General features: G+C 38.3%; 1 protein-coding gene across 7 annotated transcripts; it reads right to left on the bottom strand.

Moving 5' to 3' along the window:
* Positions 1-137: 137 nt before the first annotated feature.
* Positions 138-22,433, bottom strand: LOC106151946 (uncharacterized). 7 transcript variants are annotated; one of them, XM_087002267.1, is made up of 35 exons: positions 22,261-22,433; positions 21,483-21,762; positions 20,356-20,614; positions 19,703-19,890; positions 19,271-19,448; positions 18,766-18,999; positions 18,405-18,516; positions 17,579-17,650; positions 17,301-17,447; positions 16,782-16,947; positions 16,311-16,443; positions 15,903-15,988; positions 15,324-15,463; positions 14,740-14,914; positions 14,299-14,466; positions 13,908-14,027; positions 13,424-13,531; positions 13,119-13,244; positions 12,646-12,775; positions 8,622-11,383; positions 8,214-8,378; positions 7,649-7,822; positions 7,042-7,234; positions 6,707-6,832; positions 6,155-6,415; positions 5,721-5,893; positions 5,481-5,576; positions 5,114-5,221; positions 4,675-4,896; positions 3,916-4,047; positions 2,758-2,934; positions 2,420-2,530; positions 2,074-2,173; positions 1,242-1,426; positions 138-1,042 (listed from the first exon to the last, which is right to left on the bottom strand). In XM_087002267.1, the coding sequence occupies exons 2-35, from the start codon at positions 21,726-21,728 to the stop codon at positions 959-961; spliced, it is 7,857 nt and encodes a 2,618-aa protein (XP_086858393.1). In that variant the 5' UTR covers positions 21,729-21,762; positions 22,261-22,433; the 3' UTR covers positions 138-958. The 7 variants fall into 7 exon arrangements, with proteins under 7 accessions (XP_086858393.1, XP_086858394.1, XP_086858395.1 ...); XM_087002268.1 differs by having other exon boundaries at positions 7,042-7,231; positions 21,483-21,765; positions 22,261-22,431; XM_087002269.1 differs by having other exon boundaries at positions 1,242-1,387; positions 21,483-21,765; positions 22,261-22,431.
* Between the last annotated feature and the right edge of the window lie 9 nt (positions 22,434-22,442).

The raw sequence follows: 22,442 nt of genomic DNA on the forward strand, positions 1-22,442 counted from the left end.
ATTTTTTATACACCATCAGGTGAATATTTAGCCTACCATACTGCATCTTTCAATATGGAAGCTTACAATACCAACACAGAAGTGTTAGTGTTCCAAATATGTAGGATTTAAGAGAAAGAGAGAAAATAAAAAGAAGCTGATAAGATGAATATTTATTTGAATATAATATCATGTAGAAAGACTATAGGAGTATCTTTCTTATTTACATGTAGCTATCTATAAGACCAAGTTTATATATACAGAAGCTTGTCTCCCTATCTATATACATCATTAGGCAAGTAACAGAACTATTACACATTCAGTTTACTTGGTATAAGAAACAGAAAGTTGATGGTACATGATCTGAGTTCATTCATTCATCACAAACACAACCACGATCAAAATCATACGAATCAGCATAGCATTCCAATTCAAAATCTGCCCCAAAACTCAAACAGAAGCACCACAAAGTAATAATCTGTAACGTTAGTGGGGTTGGTACATAGAGCAGGTCAATGGGAAACGGTAACATAGAGCAATTGTCTAAAAGATGACATAATGTAGAGAAAATGACATGTAATCTAATATACAGTGACAATAGAAGCTTCACAGAGCAAACTGACTTAAATCAGTGAAGATTGAATAGACAAATTTTCATTACTACTTGAATTTGAACCCTTGTGTATCATACCCAGGATAACTTGATTTATTACTTTGAAACCCTCGCTGAATAGAGATAATGTATGGTAGAATCTACTCCACATGTCAGAATAACTTCATACAGCAATTTTCACATAGGAAAATGTACTCGAAAGTTATTTCAGTATATGTCAACTTCATAACTAAAAGCATTTTTAAAAAATGTTTTTTGCAGCTATGTTTCATATGTATATATTATCTATTATGAACATATAAATTCTTTTGTTGCAGATAAACCATAAACATGAACACTTAACAAAAATCAATTCACATTAATAAATTAATTTCTTCTGGATCTCAGTCTTCTCTTAACAATGTCATGGGAACTGTCTTTCTTACATGTGTCTTCTGTGGAAGTAATTATCTGAAAAATACCCAAACAGATATGAAATATAATGCAGATACACTGTGCAACATCTGAAATACCAAAAAATTCAGACAGTTACCTAAAATTACCGCTTAACAGCAAGTTTTTCTCAATCAACCTGATATTACCTTAATCTTTTAGTTAATCTACTGAACCTATCCAGATAATAAACGCCAGAGACAGGCATATAACCCACCATGTTAGGCGCACAATCAAAAGGAGCTGATATGTCAGTCTTGAACAGTTTTCTTTTCTTCTTCTCTGTCGTAGGTGGTGGTGGAGGGGAGGAGGTCGACGACGGAGACTTCACTGGCGAGGTCATACTGTCCCAGATTTTTTTTGCTGTGGAGGTAGAGGTGAAGTCACATGATTTTGAGGTCTCTGAAATTTGTGTGTGCAGCAAGGAGTAAAGAGCTTCATTGCTCATCAACAGGCGTTAATGGATAACTTCACAAACAGGTTCCTCACCTACCAGGAGGCCCAGTGCTACATCAAATATTTCTCTTACATTACTCTTACACCCAAGAAATAACTTTTATTCTTTCAAAATTCCCAAAAGAATACAGGCAATCTGATAAATAAGGAGCTGTTTGTTTCCAGAAAACAAGCATAACTTATTTTGCAAAAATCTGTTAGAGTAAATAAGAAATAAAAGCATATTTAAAAAATCACACTTTAAGTAAATTCACTCTTGCAATATTGTAGGATTTTATTTCAACAGAATCTTCAAGTCGAACCACTCAGATTTAATGTTTGTTATTTTCTTTTTTCTATGTGAATAAAAATATGTATTGGAGTATTGTTAAGATAATGTCACCAAAAAAGTGTTATGCTAGTGGTTGGAACAGCTGTCAGCTAAAAATGGGAGTTACTAATCAACAAAGTGACTGCATCATACTTCATGCAGAAAAATGTTCCAAGCAAGGACAATGTTATATCAGTTTTTTTGGCTTTTAAGTTGTGCACATATACATGCCTACAAGTCATTATTAGTTTAAAAACAAAATCAAAAAAAATTCTGATAATACCTGACTTTCCTATGGGGGAGTTGGTCAGAATGTTGCCCAGTTTTGACAGGCCATGTCTCTTACTGGCTCTGTCTTCTGACCTCTGGAACTGGTCCTGCTCCTGGAGTGAAACAAAAATGCTACACTTCAAAGAATGGATATAATTTCCCCTTGGTATTTTAAAATAGATAAAGAGAACATTGGAGAAAATCACCTATTTCATGTGAAACTATGATATCAACAGTATCTAAATGTTAGCGTTGTTCAAGGTAAACAATTACTATTAAAAATGCTTAAGAACAAAATTTAACACAGTTTCATGCAAAAACTGAGACTTCTGTTTATACGAGCTGAGCATATATTTCACCTTGTCTGTGCTATATGACTGATTCTCTTGATTTTCTTCCTCTTTGATCTTCTCCACTTTTGACCTGGTCCTACTTCCTCTGGTGGCCCTCCTTGTCTTTGGAGGAGTTGTCTGAAAGAATTAGCTGGTTCTTTGTTAGAAAACTGAGATAACCATCTACAAAGCCTTGTAAATAATTATTTGGTCTAAAAAAAAAAAAAAAAAAAAAAAAAAAAAAATATATATATATATATATATATATATATATATATATATATATAATAAAATATCTGAAAGTTTATATTACTTACAGTAATTACAGGCAAACACCAAGATCAATTTTGCCATGACTAGCATACCTCAGCAGTCTCTACACTCTTCCTCTTCTTGCCACGTGTCGTGCGTGTGGTCCGCCTCGTCTTTGCCACCTCAGGCGTTGCATCTATCTCCAGGTGTGTCGACGTGAAGGAGTCCTCCACCAGCACGTCGTCCTCGCTGACAGACACAGACACAGACCTGGTCCTAACAACCTGCTCCTAGGAAGAACAGCAAAACACTTAGATGCCATATCAACTGACTCAACACACAAAGAAAAAATCTAGTGCTATCTTTTGTTATTTGGCTTCCTCACTCCATAGCAGGGGTTAATGAAGAACTTCATATGGCACATTACTGATCAACCTACCAAATACTGTTTCAATCTTATTGTTTAAACAAAATCCCCTCCTCTGTACACAACTTTGCAGTCTGACATCTCATTTTCCCTTGGATATTGCAACTTGATCTATCTATTATTATTCTTTTCTTTTTCCCCTTTACTTATTGTAAGGGGTATATATTCAAGGTGACATAATAAGCACACAGTTATCCAAATAGAACAGAAAACTGGACACATCAAAAGGAAATTAGCACATGGCTGCCAGATGGTACAGGCGTAATTTGGCAATAGCAAAGGTCTACAAGCAGATTAAAAATCTAAACAGGTATACAATGACAAAATAATAATAATAATAATAAATATAAGCATGCTCATGGAAGGCTCTACGGTGAAATTATTAGAAACAAAATGCAACTCAACCATAAGACAAAACCAACAGGAGTTAAAAAAACAAGATATTACAAAAGAAGCCACTTTAAGCTAAATACAGTGAATATACAGTTATCAAAATAATGATTTCAAAACTATCTTAGGATAGCCTTGAAAAATCTGATAGAGTATTTTTTGAAAATCAAACAAAATGGCTCTTTTAGTCACTCTCATTAACCTGCTATAAAATTTTGAAGATTTATCCAAAAAAATTATTTCTAAAGAGCTAACATTATTAAGACTCCAATGAGATATTATTGATAATGGTGAATTAATTTCTGGATGATCTACTGGTGATGCAATCAGATAATGCTTTTCTGGATTATTTTGTGCTTTAACAAAATTGCAATAAAAAGGGTGGAAGAAGAGTATGTTGTGCAGATCTAATAAGCAAGCAAATAAATGAAATAAAAACACAACATCAATTTACCTCAAGAATTTTGATGTGGTTTTGTAATTGTTTGTTTGCTTCAAGAAGATCCCCAACAATTTCATCTTTAGACAGATAGACCTTATCGAGGGTCTTACTGACGTCACTACTCCTTTCCCTCTCCCTCTCCAACTACAACAAGACAGTTGAAGCAGACCTTTTAACACTCAAATCATGCAACAGGGGGTATGGTTAGTGATATAAAATAGTAATAATAATAATAATATAATAAAAAGAAAGGCAAACACATAACTGCAAAGACAAAATTGAAGTAAAGATAAAAAGAAGGTTGGGAATATAATTAACATGGATTTTTGGGGGCTAAAGCAAATTCATAATGATTTTCATGCTCTTTGCATACAAAACCTTATTTGTGAATCAACTTTCACATTTCAGGCAACAGATGTTTAATACAGAAAGATATTTTTAACAATGTCTACCAACATAACCAGGCAGTCAATTATTATACTTCATATAAGCAATGCTTTAAGAGATTCATAAAAGTGATATTTTTAGAGCAGATAGTATTTATCTAGATACTGAAATGTTTGCAAACAGTTTGCGCACTTTTTACAGTCCTACTACAGAGAACTCTGATACTGAACTACAGTATCATCTACGCAGTCTGTGTGATGGGAGGCATTTATGCACAGGTTGAAGTCTATACTATGGGAGAAATAACATGGGCACGTGCACCTGGAGACCATAAAAACCCTATTAGCACACCCTCCCTCCATCTTCAGCCTGTATCCCACTCACCTCCTCCTGCAGGTTTTTCACCTCCCTGGCTGTGCGGTGATGGTGGTGGTGGTGGTCCTGTTCTGCTCTAGACTTCTCTCCTCTCTTGGACCTGCGGTTATTGGAGCCAGCGCCCAGTGCTGCAGACGCCCCCTGCTGGTTCAGCTGGTCTAACAGCTTGGATATTGTCAAATCCTTGTCTTTTACTTGGTTTTCTAAATCTCTCACTGTTGAGTACTTGACCTACAATTTGTCCAGAATGTCAAACATGACTAAACAAAACTCCAACATAAATTTTTAATAAATCAAAATGTTTAGTTCTCACTTTTCAGACAAACAATCTTTGCTCTGACAAAAGAGAGAGAGAGAGAGAGAGAGAGAGAGAGAGAGAGAGAGAGCTGATAAGATTTATATATCGATAAGGATATTGCTAATCACTTCATGAACAATTGCAAAATACCTCTCCTTCATTGCCACCATTTTCCTTGAGGCTCTTAATTTCTGCATCTTTGTCCTTAATCATCTGCCCTAGCTGTTTGGCAAGCTGGTCACGCTTTTCTCTGAACTCCTGTATGATAAGATAGATTGGAGCACAATGTGAACCGGTTTTGAAACCACACTCTAATGTCAAGCAATCGCCATAAACTAGTTCAACTGTTATGTTTAAATTGCTCCGAGCATCAGGTTGTGGAACTAGACAGAAGGGACACACAACTACCTGTGTTACTTCTAACTGTGATTCACACATAAATTTTGCCTACTAAAAAGACAAAAATTCACATATCAAAATATCTCTGACCAACTGACTTATTAAATACAAGTCATACCTTGAGTTCAGCCTGCTTCTTCTCTTCTGCAGAAGCCAGTTCCTTGTGCAGTTTATCAAGTTCCCTTTGCATTTCGCTGATGGCATCCTCCTTAATCTAAAATTATATAAATAAATAAACACTGTTTATACTACATTAATTCTCAAATGCTACAACATGCATATCCCATTTTCAATTCCGATGTATACACTTTGTTTAGAATTCTCTACCATTTCCATCCTTTTTTTTCCTCTCACTGACCTTGACCTGCATACTGAGTTGCCGGACCTCCTTGCTGGCATCATTCGCCTTCTGCTTCGTCTTCTCCAGGTTCTCCTGAATGGACTGCTTGGCCTCTGAGGTGGCTTTGTCCACTGCTTGCTGAACAACTTTCTCCTGGTCAAACTTCAGGGTCTCCAACTGCTGACGGGTGTCTGGAATATCAAACAGATCTGTGTTCACAAATTCATTGTAAACTTAACTGCACCAGTTAAACGGAGTGTGATTCAAAAACCACATATTTTGTAAAATGACAAAATTGCTTTCTAATATCAACAATTCCCCACTCACTTTAACCAGGAGGAAATGTTTGGGTTTTTTTAAAATAAATTACTTTGAAACAATAACCTGATATCATACAGTCATAACGATACGCTTATTTATGAGTATTTATTATATAACAATGTATCACTTACCTGAAAGCAGTTTCTCCATTTCTCTCAGCTCCTGCTCATTCTCCTTGAGTACTCTGTCCATCCTGGCCTTCTCAGTCTCCATCTTGGTCAGCTTGCTGGCCTGGCCTTCCACCTGCTTCATCAGGCCCGTCTTGATCTCGTCCAGTGTCTTCTTCTCTGTCTCCAGGTCCCGGTACAGCTGCTGCCAGTTGTCAGACTCCTTGCTGGAGGTACGTTTACTGGACTGCAGCTCAGAGTGCCTTTCCCTGAGCTCTTCTAGTTCTGAGACAAAAAATTAAAGAGGGAGATTTATTTAAATTTGATCAACTTGACATAATATTATACCCTGCACCTCTTGTATTGAACCTAAATAGACAGCCACAGCAAAACGTTGACAGCTTATTGCTAATAAACTAACCAAAAAAGAAGAAATATATATTTCACATCAATATTTGAACTCATATTTTAAAATTTAAGACGTATTTCTGTACCTCACTTCTAAATTTTTATGAAAGGTAAGAATGATCATTCAAAGCTGCAAAATAATACCTAGCACAAGCACACATGACTCACCTTGAGAGAGGTCCCCAATCTGTTTTTCCCTACTGTTCAGCACCTTGTCTTGTTGCTCCATTACGCTCTCCTGTTCTGCAAGGGCCTCCTTCAGAGTCTCTATAAGCATTTCATTTGATTTGGCATCTGAAAAGACAACAAGAAATCATTGAAAAAAGTTATCCTAAAGAATTATGACAGATACTAAAATTGGCCTGTAAAAATTTAGATAAAAATGCACAGCTGGTGTTTTTATCTTCCACTGTAGGTGCACTTCTAATAAATACACACAAAAAGGAAATATGTTTTGCAAAATAATAGAAGTTGTTTATATATCCAACGGGTAACGTTCTCACCTTTAAGAGCCAATTCAAAGCTGTTCCGCTCAGTCTCAATCTTGGTCCAGAGCTCGGAGATAGTTTTGTTCTTGTTCTCAATTTTCTGGTCTCTGTTTCTCAGCTCTTGCTGCAACTCTTCAACTTCCTTGCCCTTGGCAGACAGGGCTTCCGCGTGTTCCTTCAGGATTTTCTGCTGGCTGGCTGACTCCTTCTGTAAGAAAGTTCAAACACTTTTAAAAAGCACATCCCATACACCATTTCAGTACACTAACAAACAGTCAACTGGGTAATTATTTTCATTTTTTAAAACATCTTATCCAATTTGCTACTTGACAAACCAATTTGTGCCATGTGTTCAAGTAATTACAATGGAAAACAACTTATTAATAAAAATTAACTCAAAGAGTGCAGTATTCTGCTTTATGCTTTGATTATTTGGTTATAAAGCCTAAAGAAATTGGTAATATGGAAAAGCTAACCATTCTACAATAGTTCACAAGCATAGTAAGAGTACTTTGAGAAAGTTTCCACTAATGCCACCACCAAGGATCACACTGCGAGTGAGACAGAAAAGAAAGTTTACATTAGTGAAAGCAGCGGAAAGAATTATATGTGTGCCGCACACCTCTAGCCTAGCACAAGCAGCTGAATTCTCCTGTTGTTTCCTATCGTACTCCAGCAGGCTCTGGTTGGCGCTAAGGAGCTGGTCCTCCAGCAGGTTGTACTTGCAATTCTGCTCTTCCATAGAGCGTGATGCCTCCTGGAGCTGACTCCGCAGGGTAGCCTCTCTCTCCTGGCACTGCAGCACACACACACAAAACAGCAGCAGCATTAATACAGGTGGCTAGGTGCACTGCAGTACAAACTCTACATATGCTACTAAATCACTCACTTGATTTCTTTTCTTGTGTTATTAAGATCTTACTTTGCTTTCAAAACTCTGTCTCTCTCTCTCTCTATCACACACACATCCAAACACAGCATTAGTCAAAACCAGTCTTTTCAACCTTTCAGTGTACTCCAAATGTTAGCATTCTGTAATTCTTGTTGCTCTTGCACAAGGACAGCATCCAGGCCCAAAATCAGTTTCTTGGATTTTTCTTTCATTAGTTGACATTCAGAAAGTCTAAAGAAAGCTAAAAAGGTCACGTATATGGTCAGCACACTATTTTAAGACTGAAATTCCTTACCTTCTTCAGGTCTTCCAGCAGCTCATCAACCTTCTTCTTTGACTCCTCCAGTTTAGAATATTCCTCCCTCAGCTGAGTGGTGGACTCTTTCTTAGCCTGCAGTTCCTGTTGGAACGTCTCCAAGTTCTGCTTGGCTGCCGTCTCGTGTTCAGTGGCTACCTTTACCTGGAACAACATATAACAAATCATTTTTAACACTAAATCAACTCCTTTACTAGGTTCTTGGTTCTGCTAATAAAATCAAGGAGACAATTGTGAATTAAGTTCAATGTACAAAGCTATTGAATATCCACTCATCCTTAATGTCCAACCAGATACAGAGTAGAATTTAAACAATCAGTCTGATGGTCTCAGCAACTTTAGCTGTAATCCTAATGGACATGATCATAATGTCCTTCAAACTCTCACCTGGTCATGTAATATGGCTGTCTCATTTTTAAGCAGGTCAATTTGCTTCTGGTATTTCTGCACAGAGTCCTCTCTGCTACTGAGTTCATCCTGGTACTTCTGCTCCAGTCCCTCTATCTTTGCAGTTTTCTCCTCCAGCTCCTGCTTAAGTCTGGCAACTTCAGAGTTCAGGTTGGAGACGTGGTCACTCTCTTCTTCAGAGTCATCCTTCAATCTGACATTTTCTTGTCTGAGCGCGGTCAGAGTGTCTCTCAAAGTGGCCACTTTTGTTTCAGAGTTCTGTAACTTGGTTTCGTTTTCTTGTAAATCACGTTCCAGTTTTGCGAGTTGGTTATTCAGTTCCTGTATGGCACTTTCTTTGTTTCTGAGTTCTTCATTTTCTGAGGAGATTCTGGACTCCAGGGCTGACTGCAACTCCTCCTCCAATTTAGTTTTTTCTTGTAAAGTCTTTTCACACCTTTGTGAAATGTCTGCCATTTCAGATTTCATTAAATCATACTGTTCATTTGCTTTGAAAAGCTTATCCGCATTTTCATTTTTCTCTTTCTCAAGTCGTTCAATCTCTTTCAGCAAATTACCCTCAAGTTCCGATGAACTTGCCTTGAACTGTTGGAGTATTTTATCATTTTCTTCCTTTTCTGATGTAACTTTGTCCAATTTTTCCTTAGTCTCACTTTGCTCTGCATTTTTTGTTTTTAACTCTGACATAGCTTCCTCTAATTTCATCTTATTCTCATTCAGCTCTGCAGTTTTTATTTTTAATTCTGACATAACTTCCTCCAACTTCTCTTTACTTTCATTCAGCTCTTCAATTTTTGTTTTCAACTCTGCCTCAAGCTGAGCTGCAGACTGCCGCACAGCATCCAAATTTGACTGCACCTCTTTTAACCTCTCTTCCACCTTGGCATGCTCTTTCTGAAGTTGAGCATTTGAAGATTTTGTCAGTCGCCATTCTTCGTTACTTTTCTGCAAATCCTCCACACTCTTCCTCAACTCAGAAACTTTCTCTTCAGCCGCCGAGCAGTCTCTGGTTTTAGCATCCAGTTCTCCCTGCAGTTCTTTCGCCCTTTGCCTCAGTGTTTCCGTCTCCCTCTCCGTGTCCTGGAGTCTGGAAGCCAAGGCATCCAGTGCCTGGACCTTGGCCCTGTGGCCCTCAGTCAGCTCCTCCAGCTTCCTCTGCATGTCCTGCTCCTTCTCCACATGGTGCCTCACACTGGCCTTGGACGCCTCCAGATCTCCCTCCAGGTCCTCGATCTGAGAACTTAGGGCCGCAGTCTTGCTCTCCAGCTGCTCCCGCGATGCCTTCAGTTCCTTTTCCCTCTCTGCCAGCTGAGACTTGAGTGTTTTTATCTCGGCAGTTCTTTCCTCACTGACGTCTTCATTCTCAGTGGCAATATCTAAAGACATTTTCAAACCTGCAATTTTGGTCTGTGCTTCTTCGTACAGTTTTTCATATCTTTCATTTTCTTTTTCAAGATGGCACAATTTCTCAGATGTCTCACAGTGGACCCTTCTTTCTTTTTCCTGCACCCCTTCAAGTTTTTCAATCTGCAGTTGCAAGTCTATTATCTCTTTTCTTTCTTTTTCTTGCTCTTTCAGTACGTCATCATATTTGCACTTTAATGATGTCACTTCTTTCTCCTGCTTTGCGCAGTGACCATTGCTGTCTTTGAATGCAACAAGCTCTTTCTCAAGCTGTTTGATTTTAGCTTCCTGCTGTTGGTTTGAAGTCGACATTGTAGCAACTTCATCAGATAATAGTTTGTTTTTGTTTGCCAGAGCCTTACTTTCTTCCTCAACCATCTGTAATCGATTAAGAACTTCATCTTTAGTTTGCACTTCTGTTCTGAGGTCTGATTTTAAGATGTCTATCTCACTCTTCAGTTTGTTAATTTCATTGTTCTTTTCAATGCATTCCTGTGAAAGACGATCAATTTCAGCATGCTGGCTACCTTGGGAATCCTTCAGTGACTGCTGCTGTAGTTGCTCTTTTCCCAGTGCAGTTTCATTTTCCATCACCTTCTGCTGTAGACTGGCAATAAAGGCTTCTTTCTCAACTAATTTTTCATCCAATTCTCGTTTCTGCTTCTCCAGCTCGCTGCATTTATGTTCTAGTACATCCTTCTCCTTACACTCTTCTTTCTTGGAGTCTTCACCCTTCTTCTTGTCTTGTGCCAACATTTCCTCCAGCTCCTGAATCCTGTACTGGAAGATGGTGACATTATCGGCGGCATTGGCATACTTCTCCTGCTCAGACTCCAGGTCAGATTTCAGTTCCCTCACCTGGGTCTCCAAGGCGGCTACCCTCTCACAGGAGGCTGTCAGTTCAGAGGCCTGGCTCTGGCACAGCACAGACACATCCTGAGACTTCTGCAGACCAGACTTTGCACCCTCCAGCTCAGATTGCACTTGCTTCAGCTTCTCCTCCATGGCAGAGACTGCAGCCTCGTGGGTCTGCCGTTGCTCCTCTGCCTGCTTCTCCAGGGCTTCAACTTTCTGCTTCACTGCAGACTCCTGGCTCTCAAGCTGGCTTTTCTTTTGGTCCAACTCTATCTTTGCATCTCTTAGCAGCTGATTTAGTTCAGAGACAAAGGACTCATGATCACTGAGGGATTTCTTATACTCTTCAATGCTCTCCTCTAGCTTAGTGATCTGGGCCTGTTTCTGTTGAAGCTCCGAGTTTGTCTGACCGACAGACTCCTCTAGAGCTGCCACTTTGGAGGTTAGCATGCCAACTGTAACTTCCTGTTTGTTTTCGTTCTCTGTGAATTAGGAAAACAATTACAAGTTAATCCCGAGAAAACTAATACTAAAATGTCTAGAACAAATTAACAGTGGTATGTTAATATGGTCCCCGTCTGCTCCAACTTCACATCCCCAAAAAGCACCTAGACCAAAAAAGATCCAGCTATTAGTTTTCTTCCCCATTAGGCACTTCCCTAATTGTCCAACTCACAGCAAGCATAGAAGAGTCTATAAGAAAAAACACAAAACAAAAATTAGTTTTTAAGATTACATTTATTAATAAATAATTTTAATATCAATTTAAAAGTCACAAAAGAAATGACTGAAGGCTACACATTAAACTATCTAAAAAACAAAGATGTAATACTGGGAGTGGAATAAAGCACCAGCAAAAATCAATAATACCCTATATATTCTACACATAAGACATTTACAAAAAACAGTGATCAAAATAATATATTAAAAATGCGTCTTCACAAATAAAATTTGGTATAAAATGCACCACTTGTAGAACAAATTTAACATAAAGAGATCAATCTGCACAATATTTTGTCACTACAATGTTTTAACTAAGACTTTGAACGTAAAAAGTATACTGTAGAAACCCTGTGGAAAGGACAGCTGTATCACATGCTGTGGCACCATCACATTTTTATAATCAGGTGACAAGAAAATAACATGATTTTATGTTTTTTCACTGGAACTAACCTTTTAAAAATGAGATCTTTTTTTTTTTTTTTGAAATTCACATTTTGTATTTTGAAAAATTAAAAAAAAAAAGGCTTTTGCAAGATTCATAAAAAAATTCAGGCAAAGGGCAATTTTTTCTTGGTTCTGGATCTTAAACTGTAAGGTTTTAGTAGACTGGACTTTCTCTTAGCAATTTTACTGTCAATAACCTTGCTCTTCCTACGCCCTGGTGTACCTCCAAAGAGGGAGGACCTTTTACGCTTTGAGGCCGAACTGAGTTTTTCATCAGTCTTTTCCTTAGATTTTCTTTTCAAGGGACTTTTGCCCATTAAACGAAGAAGGCTAGTTTTGGTATGCTTTGCAATAAAGCCACATTTTGAAGGTGTGAGCTTAAGTCTCATACTATGAGCAGCAGCCTCGTGGGCTTCTTGTCTTTCATCGTGTCTACTAGGCGTTCCTTTGGGCGTCTCTACCTTCTGGTCAACTACAATTTTAGGCACAGGACTTGAGGAGACGCCGTCCTGAGCATTACAAGCTGCCAGTGAGGGGCTGACCTGGGTTGTAGTGTGACTTGTGCTAGGTTTACTACCTGATGTAGTCTCTAGCTGAGACTGAAGCTCTTGGATTGTCTTGTCTCGGGCATCCAGCTTACTGTTGGCAGTCTCCACAGCCTCTCGGGTCTCTTCAAGTACCTTGTTCAGTTCTTCAATGGTCAATGCCTTTAAAAAAAATTTAAAAATCTGACATCAGAACTTTAGGTGCTACACCAGTATTGAAGTCTGTATGAAGACAACAGCATATTTTAGAAACCACATAACTTATTTCACTTACGCATGCAAATTTGAAGTTTGTTTTCTTTTTTTTTTTTTAATAGAAAAAGTAAGCTTAACTTAGCAAAAAATAAATTGCAACATTAAAAACAAAACAACAAGCATATAACCAAAAATATTTTTCTCATTGGGTTTGGGAAAAACTGTAACTGTGTGTCAGAGTGGAGAGCGGTTGTCAGCAGAATTGTTCTTCCAATATTTTAAGGGTGACGTACAGTGCACCCAGCAATACCTGTTGTTCAATTTTCTCCACCTCCTGTGATAATGCCTCCTTCAGCTTGCCTATCTCTTCCTCCTTCTGCTGGAACGTCTCTCCCGCTTCTGTCAGCATCTCATTCAAGTCCTCTGCCTCCTTACTCTGGGGAAGAGAAACCAAGGCAAACTGTTAAAGGAATGCTTTTTAAAATTTTGTTGTTCTTTATTTTGACCCTTTAAAAACATTCCCAGCCTCTGTCGACAATCAACTCTCATCATTTTCATTCAAACTATAGACAATCATCCATTAGCTCTCAATTTCCCAAAAGAGTTCCCAGTTACCTTCTGTGCCAACTGTTCTTTGGAGTGCTGGAGTTCCCTTCCAAGATTCTCCATTAGCTCATTAGTTTCAATGTCTCCTGAATTAGACCTCTTATGTTCTACCTGAGCCTGGCAGAGAAAGAAAGAATGAGTGCTTCTTTTCAATGACCAATTTAAGATCTAGTGTTAAGTTAGTCCCTTGATTGGTAAAATTTGAATTTAAATGACAATTAAAGTATCAACTAGAAAAGCACTCCGAGAGCGCAGACCTCCGCCAAGGCAGCAATTTTGATTATTATTGATTATTGATCTGGATCATCACCAAAAACTAATCACTTCTAAGTTAACCCATTTCTGACCTACCCTGAAAATTTCATCAAAATTGGTTGATGACAAACAGACAGACAGACAGACAAACAAACAAACAAACAAGGGAGAAAACATAACCTCCTTGGCAGAGGTAAAAAGGAGTTATTGATAGAGAAAAAAAAAAAAAAGCTCTTACTTGTGTGATTTTCCTCTTCACCTCATCCAACTGTTCCTTGGCTTCCGCCAGTTCTGCTTCCAAGCAGGCTTTTTCCTTCTGTAACTTTTCACAGGCCTCTTGTTCACTCTGGGAATTTTCCTGAAAGATGGCACATACTACAAAACCAAGACTCTACATTTCAAAAATTCTGTTTTCTCTGACCAACAGGTGGAACAATTTTGCAGGTGCTTCAAAACACATGGAGGAGTGGATGTCTTTTTAATGCAAAAAGTACCAAGTTCCAGGATTTCATCCTAGGCAAATCAATGGGGTAGAAACACAGGCCAAGCCAATGCACTAAAAAACATATAACCTAATAATTTTGCTATCAGAGATAAACCTGACACGCCGATTTAAACTTCTGACCTACCGACTGCTTGCTCTTGAAGCTGGCCACTTCAAACTGCAGTTTGGTGTTTTCTGCCATCAAATTGTTCTTCTCCGTGGTCATCAGCCTCATGTCCTCCCTGCTGGCCCTCAGGTCTGCCTGGAGACTGCCCAGCTTGGTCTGCAACTCATGGAGCTGCTTCTCCAGGTCCTGCATGGGGGAAAAAAAACAATAAAAATTATCAACATGGAAAGGGATATTACTGTAAGCGAAAAAAATGTTTTTTCTAATCCTTACAACCAAACAAAACTACGGAAGCAGATATCATAAATCAACAAGAATCTGGAAGAACTTATGGTTTGATCACATTGATCTCCTGGTGAAAGGAGGCATAGAAGAAAACATTCTAACTTTGTCGTTGTTGAAGTTTATTATACTGTATAACACCTTTAATGGAGAACTTGAGCAGGGTCAGTAATTCACCTGATTCTTAATCTGAGCTGCATGTAGCACCTGGCTGGAAACCCATTCATCCTCCTCGTCTTCAAACCTGTCCACTCGTGCTCTCTTCCTGGTCTTCCTCACAGACTGCGTGAACATCTCGATCCTCTTCTCTGCCTTCTCCTCCACCATGATGGTCTCCTCTCGCAGTCTCTCACTGACAGAAATGATTACAAGGTTTTGATAATTTTGTTCATCTTTAAAGCTAATAAAAAACACTTCTCTGTATGAAATTCAAAAACTGATCTTAAAAACCATTTCAATAACAATATTAATGAGTAGAGAGCTGAAGCTAATATAGTCAAAATTTATCAAAAGCGCAACCAAAACCCGTTTGCCTGGGTTTCTTCATAGCAAAATTTGCCCCCTTTGCTTTCAACTTCATTTTAAAAAGAATGTTAAAACATAATTAGAAAGCATAGTCTGGGCATCTTCCACGCTAACTTATAATGAACAAGACAACAATTTCCAGTACAGAACCTCAAGGGAAAACAAGCTCAATATGTCTGCATTTCAATGAAAAATTGTTATGTGCAAACAGTGAAAATCTCAGTGTGCTCAGTTACCTGTACTGGTTCTCAATCTGTACCAACTGTTGCGCCATCTCCTGACACACCTCCTCCCGTATCTGAGCCTCCATCTGGGCCATCTTGCGCTTCTCAGACAGCAGGTCCTTCTTCAGGGACTGGATGATGTCCAGCAGCTCCTACAAATGGGGACAAATGACACAAACTGGGTGAAAAGTATGCCAAACATACTAGCCACTGAGACCATTCTTATCTTTGAGAGGTTCACATATATTTTTACATTGAACAGCACACTGAAGACACAACATCCATAAACTACTGGATTCATAACTAATGTTTTCACATATTTCCAATCAGATAAAAAAAACTTTCATATGAAACTAAAATCAGAAATAAATGTCAAATAAACTTATCAGTTTTCCAGATAACCATTTTAAATTACATGTAGCTCTCAGCCCTGTTGTTATCCACATGGTAAAACACAGGGGGCCATAAGATATCTGCACACTGACTTCAGGAAGCCAGCACTATGTGAGCAAGGATATAATTCATCATTGAGCTAGCAGACTCAACATTTTACTATAGATTATATATATAGGGAGAGAGTAAAAAAATTACCTGTTCCCTGTCTGTCTCAGACTCCTCAAACAGGCCGTCCTCATCGTCCTCCGGAATAGGCAGGTTCATAGCCTCCAACATTGTGCCTGTGGGAGAAAGAAAGCGGGACACCGGTGTCATGGTCTCATCTTAAGTAAGCCAAGTGTATTTTTCAAATCCCTTTCCTTGCTGGGTTGGTTATCATGACAACATCTTTTTGGAAGTTGTTATTTACTGTCACTAATTTAAATGTTCAATTTTACAAAATATAAATGAAAGTAACGTAGGTGTTAGAGCAAGATTTTTGGGTGCAGGACTAATTAAAGTACTAAAAATAACATTTGATGCCAGGAAATTTTAACAGTCTGTTCTCTTTGTGAAAAATTACAACAGAGATCTGTTAGAAATAGTCGTCAGAGTGGCCCATACCAGGAGTGGCCCAGCTGATGGAGGGCCTGACAGCAGAGGATCTGGGCGTCTGAGCCAAGGCCATGGAAACCAAACGAGCTGCATTCCTCGTCTTCTTCTTCTCTTCCTCTGGGGGTTTCTGTATCACAACCACCTGATAACACCAAACAACATACAAGTCCATTAATACCTGAAGGTCAAGGTAAAGGCTCACATATCATCAGAATCACATTTAATATACATTTCACTAATAAATTGCCATAATCATGAATAAAAACTTAATTCTCTCTGGAATACAAATAGGTTTTGACAGTATTATTATTTGTTGAAATGCTATTCTGAACTTTTTCAAGTTACTTAGAGTACAGGGAGCAAAGAGGGTATGGAATAAATAAAATATCCTAGGGAGATGTGAAAACAGGAGATTCACAGACAAGGTGGATAAAAGAGTGAGAAGAACATCCAAATTTCTGATGTCCTCCACCTCCTCACCTGTTTTGCTATAGCTGAGAACTTCAAGACGTGAAGAGTTTCATCAAACAAAGAGGCACACTGGTTGACGTTCACTATCATGGCAGCCTTCCCTTTGCCACAGAAGAAGTTCTGGAACAGTCGGGTGAGTTTGCTCTCACGGAAGGGAATAATCTTCGGATGTTCTCTAAACAATGAAATAACATTTTTTTTTTATAGAAAAGGTTGACCAAATGAAATATTGTTGCACAGCTTATACATTTTTGCCATTTATCAAAGCTGAAAAATATTTTAGAGGTCAACTCAGCTATTTGGATAAGAGAATTTTTAAGGATATATATATATATATATATATATATATATATCATAACATACTTGAAATCTCACAAGAATGATGGAACTATCATCACTAAGATAAAGGATCTCTTCGGGAAAACCAGTAGCAATTCTTTCTGACTTGCAAGTTTGAGCAAGTTCATTTTATTATTTCAGCTAAAAACATTCTCTTACACTATATGCAAGGAAATAATGAACACCTACTTGTGGAACTGATTATGTTTAAGTGCAGCAATACATCTCCCCAACGTGAGGAGGGAGGTGTTGATGTTCCCAGCTTCCTTCAGTCTCTCTCCTGTATTGTGAGTCTTGGTGTAGCGCTCGGATCCAGCCAAATCACAGAAAGACAACCTAGACAAAAAATCAATCAAAACTCGATTGCATCAACAATAAAATGCTAAAGACCAAACATATCCAGACTTATTATATCTGTTTTGTTAAAAGACCAGCTGAACAGTATTTCATTATCATCTCATACTCACATGCTGATTCTAGCTACATGGGGATCATCTTTGGCAACTACTCGCAGCACCTTGATTGTGAAAATACAATGGCTGAAAAAAAAAAGATAATTCCAATATTTACCAACATTGTAGTGTATCAGCCAGAAAAGAGGAGAAATTGAATTGGCAATGTTAATCATTTACTAGTAGTCAAGCATGATTTTGGATTGCAAGAAAAAAAGTTGAAGAAATGGCTTCGTGGCCATATGATCACATTCGGAACTCCTCGACAATTTCCGGCTATCTTCCGAACGCCTTGAAACTAGTCTCGGATGTATGACAGTAAAAAATGTTGCCTAAGCACAACATATGTGATCAGGTCAAGAACCCGGATGGACGGCGCCGCATCACTAATGTATACTGCAATCAAAACAATATAGTTCCCCCAAAACACGTGGATCTAACAAATATGGCGTCATTCGACGAATGTATTGAATATGCACTATCTTCCTGCCCACTTTTTAAAGATCAAGACTTCAAACTACGTGAAAAACAACTGGAAACACTGAGGATATTGTCGAGGAGTTCTGAATGTCCTGTCAGGGCGCCGTCATGTTTATTATTGTTTACATCCGGGTATCTAGAGTAGTTTGCACTACTACCAAAATGGCGACGTCTGTCATACGGCCGAGATATGATGACGCAGGAATCAATCGACGGTGAGCCGAGTGCATATGATCAATGAAGTTCAACTGTGAAGAAAAAAATGTCAAAGTTTGAAATACTCATCATCCTGCCTGGGACATCAGAGCATACTGAACACCGAATCAAATGCAGAAGGCACAGTTTGGAAGAGATCACATACCTTCTACTTGAGCTATGGTTCAGCTTTGTGCAGGCCACCTGTAGGTTCTTCTTCCCAATGGTCAGAACCCGGTAAGCTTCATCAGCACTGGTTACCTGAACAGACTTCAAACCTGGAAACATGGCCAAAGTTTAGTACAATTTTTGTCTTGTGATTTATCCTACTGCTCTATTTCATACACACAAAAGAATATTTTACTATGCCCAGGCATGAGACCAGTCCTCACTGAAAAAGTAGGATTTACACAATTCACAAGAATGACACAAATGACTCTGAAAAAGTCAGAATTCCGTCAAAAGTTGGAAAAGTCTCATCAGTGCATGCCAATTCACATATAATGCACAGCTGACACCTATCTCACCTCTAATATATGGGCTGCCATTCTTGTCTTCACTAAGTTTGAGAGTAGGCCGCCTAGCATTTTTCTTCTTAGGGAGAGGTTCCAGTAAGTCGTAGATGTACTCGTTGTAGACCTCAGCAAAGCTGACCCACACAGAGAACTTGACCTGACCTTGACCTTCCACACTGATCGCTGCCTCCTCACGAACGCGGTTCTCTGCCTCCTCAAACAGCTTTTCCAGGTTCTCCTTGTCTTCTGCAAGTCCGATTATATAAATAAATGCTAACAGCCATTTGCATACACCATCTAATTTAAAGTATGTAAAATCTTTCTACAAATTATTGTAATGTAATTCTTCAGGAAATACTAAAAGTTTAAAGACAGACTTGACTAATTCTTCAAAGGCAATAGTGCAGACTGATTTACCAATAAACAGTTTAAGGGCTAAAATTGTGTTTGTCCTATTGCAAACCCTTATAACTGACTTCAGGAATGCACAATTTTGTTATGATACAACTACACACACCATCTTCAGTCTCAATAGCCGACTCTACGGGATTGCTTTCTTGACTCTCATCCTGGCTTGTGGCGGTGGATGTGGAATCTAAGCTTGGAGCCAGGGACTCTGCAGAGGTCCGCGTGCTGCAGCTAATCCTGGACATGTCACTGAGGTCATCTCCAAGGAGGCTGGTCACGTCAGGCTCCTACAGGGAATGAATGGGGGGGGGGGGGGGGGAGGTCAAACAGTGAAACCAGCCACTAACAACTGAGCATTCATATTTGTAAAAAATGTTCATGAAATCAATTATAATCCACTTGTACTACCCAAAATCATAATTCATGTTTATTTCTCTGCACTGATTATTGTAACCACTATGAAAGTGGTATATTTATATCTATAATTTATTTGACATTATCACTGCTTATCACTACACTTTGCTCAAAATATTTGTCGTACCTCCGGAGTGGCAAGGCTCATGACGTTCTCCTTGTTTTTCTTTTCTAGTTCTACTTGTTTATCCGAGAGCTTGACGACGTCAGTGAACATCCTTGGTTTCAGACTCATGCTCTCCCACTGCTGGCCCTCTATACTGTTGAACAGCACGTCCAAGGCTCTGGGGAGGATTCCGCCATCTTTAGGGTTACCTGGAACGCAGGAGCATCAAAATGATTACTTTTCATACACTTTCTGAGTTGAAAAATTGGTGTACTGACATTTCAATGGCAATGTCCGAGACTAACCTTAGGGGTGTTTTACAAGCATTTAAAAACATCTTAGTTGTTTTTAAATGCACAGCAAAAAAGGCAGTAAAAAAGGGGCCTTATCTTTCCCAATTCAGTCCCCAAACAAAAAAATCCTCTTATTCAAGTTTACCTGAAGTTTACCTGTTGCTGAGCTTTAGAATTTCAATTAACCACGATTCCTTCAGAACCATCCATATTTTTTAATTAGAAATTTTGTAGAACTATAATTAGTGCATAGCAGAACATGCTTTTTCCTTGAGGGAAATTAGACTTGGAGTAAAAAATGTTGTACAGAACACCTTTCAAATAAAGTGTATTACAATGTAAACACCCCACCATTAGTCATAGCACGATTTAAGAAATCACCTTGAATAGTGTAAGTCTTTCCAGAGTTTGTAACTCCATAGGTAAAAACAAGGCAGTTCTGCCCATCAATAAAGTCTTTCACAGTGCCAAGCATGGTCTCATCAAAGAACTGTTTCTGTTCCGTTCCCTCTGAGAAGATCTTGGAAAATGTGAACTTGTGAGTCATTTTTCCACAGCCATGTGTGCTGTTCTTGAAGGTAACAGACTCCTTTGGTGCATGCATGACCAGGTTGTTGATATTCTCAAGTTCCATACAGCCCTGAAAATGAAGAGAGAGATCAATATTACCACTAAATTTAAAGTCATAATAACTCTTCGTTTTGGCCAAAAATTGGATTTTCCTGGAGTAAACGGCAATTTTCCCGTACTCACCAATGGTCAGCGACCCCATTCCTGCATTCAAAGTTAATCCAGGGTTTTTTTCCTAAACGTACGGTTTTTTGTTAAAATCTCTTAAGTGATTTTAACTGACGGAGCCCTCTCTAACATAGCATATCGAGCGGGGTTTCTGATGACCTACTTAAAACCGCGGGAAAAGCAGACAACAACAACACTTTATTGCAATAAAATAAGATTCATACGATATAATCGTCTTAATTGCTCATATTCACAAGTGTGCAGTTCTGGGCTTTTCGTTATCCGACACACTGCACAAAAACTCGCAACTTACGTCTGAGGATTGTGTCATGCGCCTGTGTTATTTTGGTCTCGACTGCACGCGAGAATCCGCGTGATGCGCCAAAATCCTTGGCAACGAATGCCTTGATGACCGGGAAAAAAGGCACCGAAAGCCCTATTGACAAGCACAGTTTTTAGTTTTACTACAATAAGAGCCGTTTTAGTGGTGAAATGCAATATAATATATTTCCGTGTGTTGTTTCGAATGTATTTCTTGCGGAATTTTGAATCTCAAAGGAAGAGTTATTATTGCTTTAAAATATTGTCATACAGTGGAACTTATGAAATTTCAAAAATCTGAAATAGCATTTATAAAATTTCCAAACCATTTCAACTCTAAGTTGAAAATAGGATATCTTTCCCTTCATCTGATTCATCAAAATTCTAGTTCATAACAAAACAAACAAACAAAGAAAAATAATAATTAAAAATAAAGATCACCATGTTACCTGATTTTCATTGTTTTCCTGTTCCTCTTGAGTAAATGGTCTAATACGGAGGAAAACCCTCATGTGTTCACTTCCGGGATCAACATTTGTACTAGAGTTGGCCTTCATGGGGGTTGGGGCTAGATCATCAAACAAATTCTTGCGAGCACCCTTATTTAATGTGGCATCCATATCGCTAGTCTCTCCAATGCCCAACTCCTCCTCCGTTTCCATGATTTCTATATACTTTTTTGTTTCAGACTCCATGCTCTAATCCAAATATGTCACTAAACGGCAGCTTCTGCTAAAAAGAAATTTGATGCAATCAAAATGTGTGTTTTTAGGATTCATCAACAAATCAATGCAAAAAGTCTCTTGCACTTTTATTTATTCTTTCTTAAAATCCCTAGTGAGTGCAAAGGTTTCAAAGAATACTTTTACGTGTTTGCAAAATATTGGTTATATACTGCTAGGACTTACGATACTAAATTATTTCAGTTTTTATTATCATAAAACAGATACAAAGATTGAGGTTCAACTAGGGTCATAAACAGGTGATTTTAAACACAATTTCTCTCAATCTGAGACAAAAATCTGGCTTTCAGCTTTTAGCTTACTTAGATCTAAATAAAGAGTACTGAAAGTTCCAATTACTTTTACCAAAATCTTCCAATATTTTGCAAGCATAATGAATACAAATAAAAAGTATGAATCGTACTTAGTGACTACTGAAAATATCGGAATCATTTTACAAGCAAGTTTCCAAGGGAATGATACATTAGCAAATGGTTTAACTTACCGTCACAAAATGTAAAACTGTTTTTCTTGTTTCTCTCTCTTCCTGAAGGAAGATACGTGGACAAACTATGCGTCCTTTTTTAACAATTCATTTAGACAGCACCTTCATACTTGCCGCTATCACAGAGAAATGGTTTGAAATTTGAAAGCAGCCAATCAGCCTTGGGCTTTTTTGCTTGCCTA

This window comes from Lingula anatina, chromosome 1, assembly GCF_051362555.1.
Source record: "Lingula anatina isolate TDL-2025a chromosome 1, LinAna3.0, whole genome shotgun sequence".
Classification (NCBI taxonomy): domain Eukaryota; kingdom Metazoa; phylum Brachiopoda; class Lingulata; order Lingulida; family Lingulidae; genus Lingula; species Lingula anatina.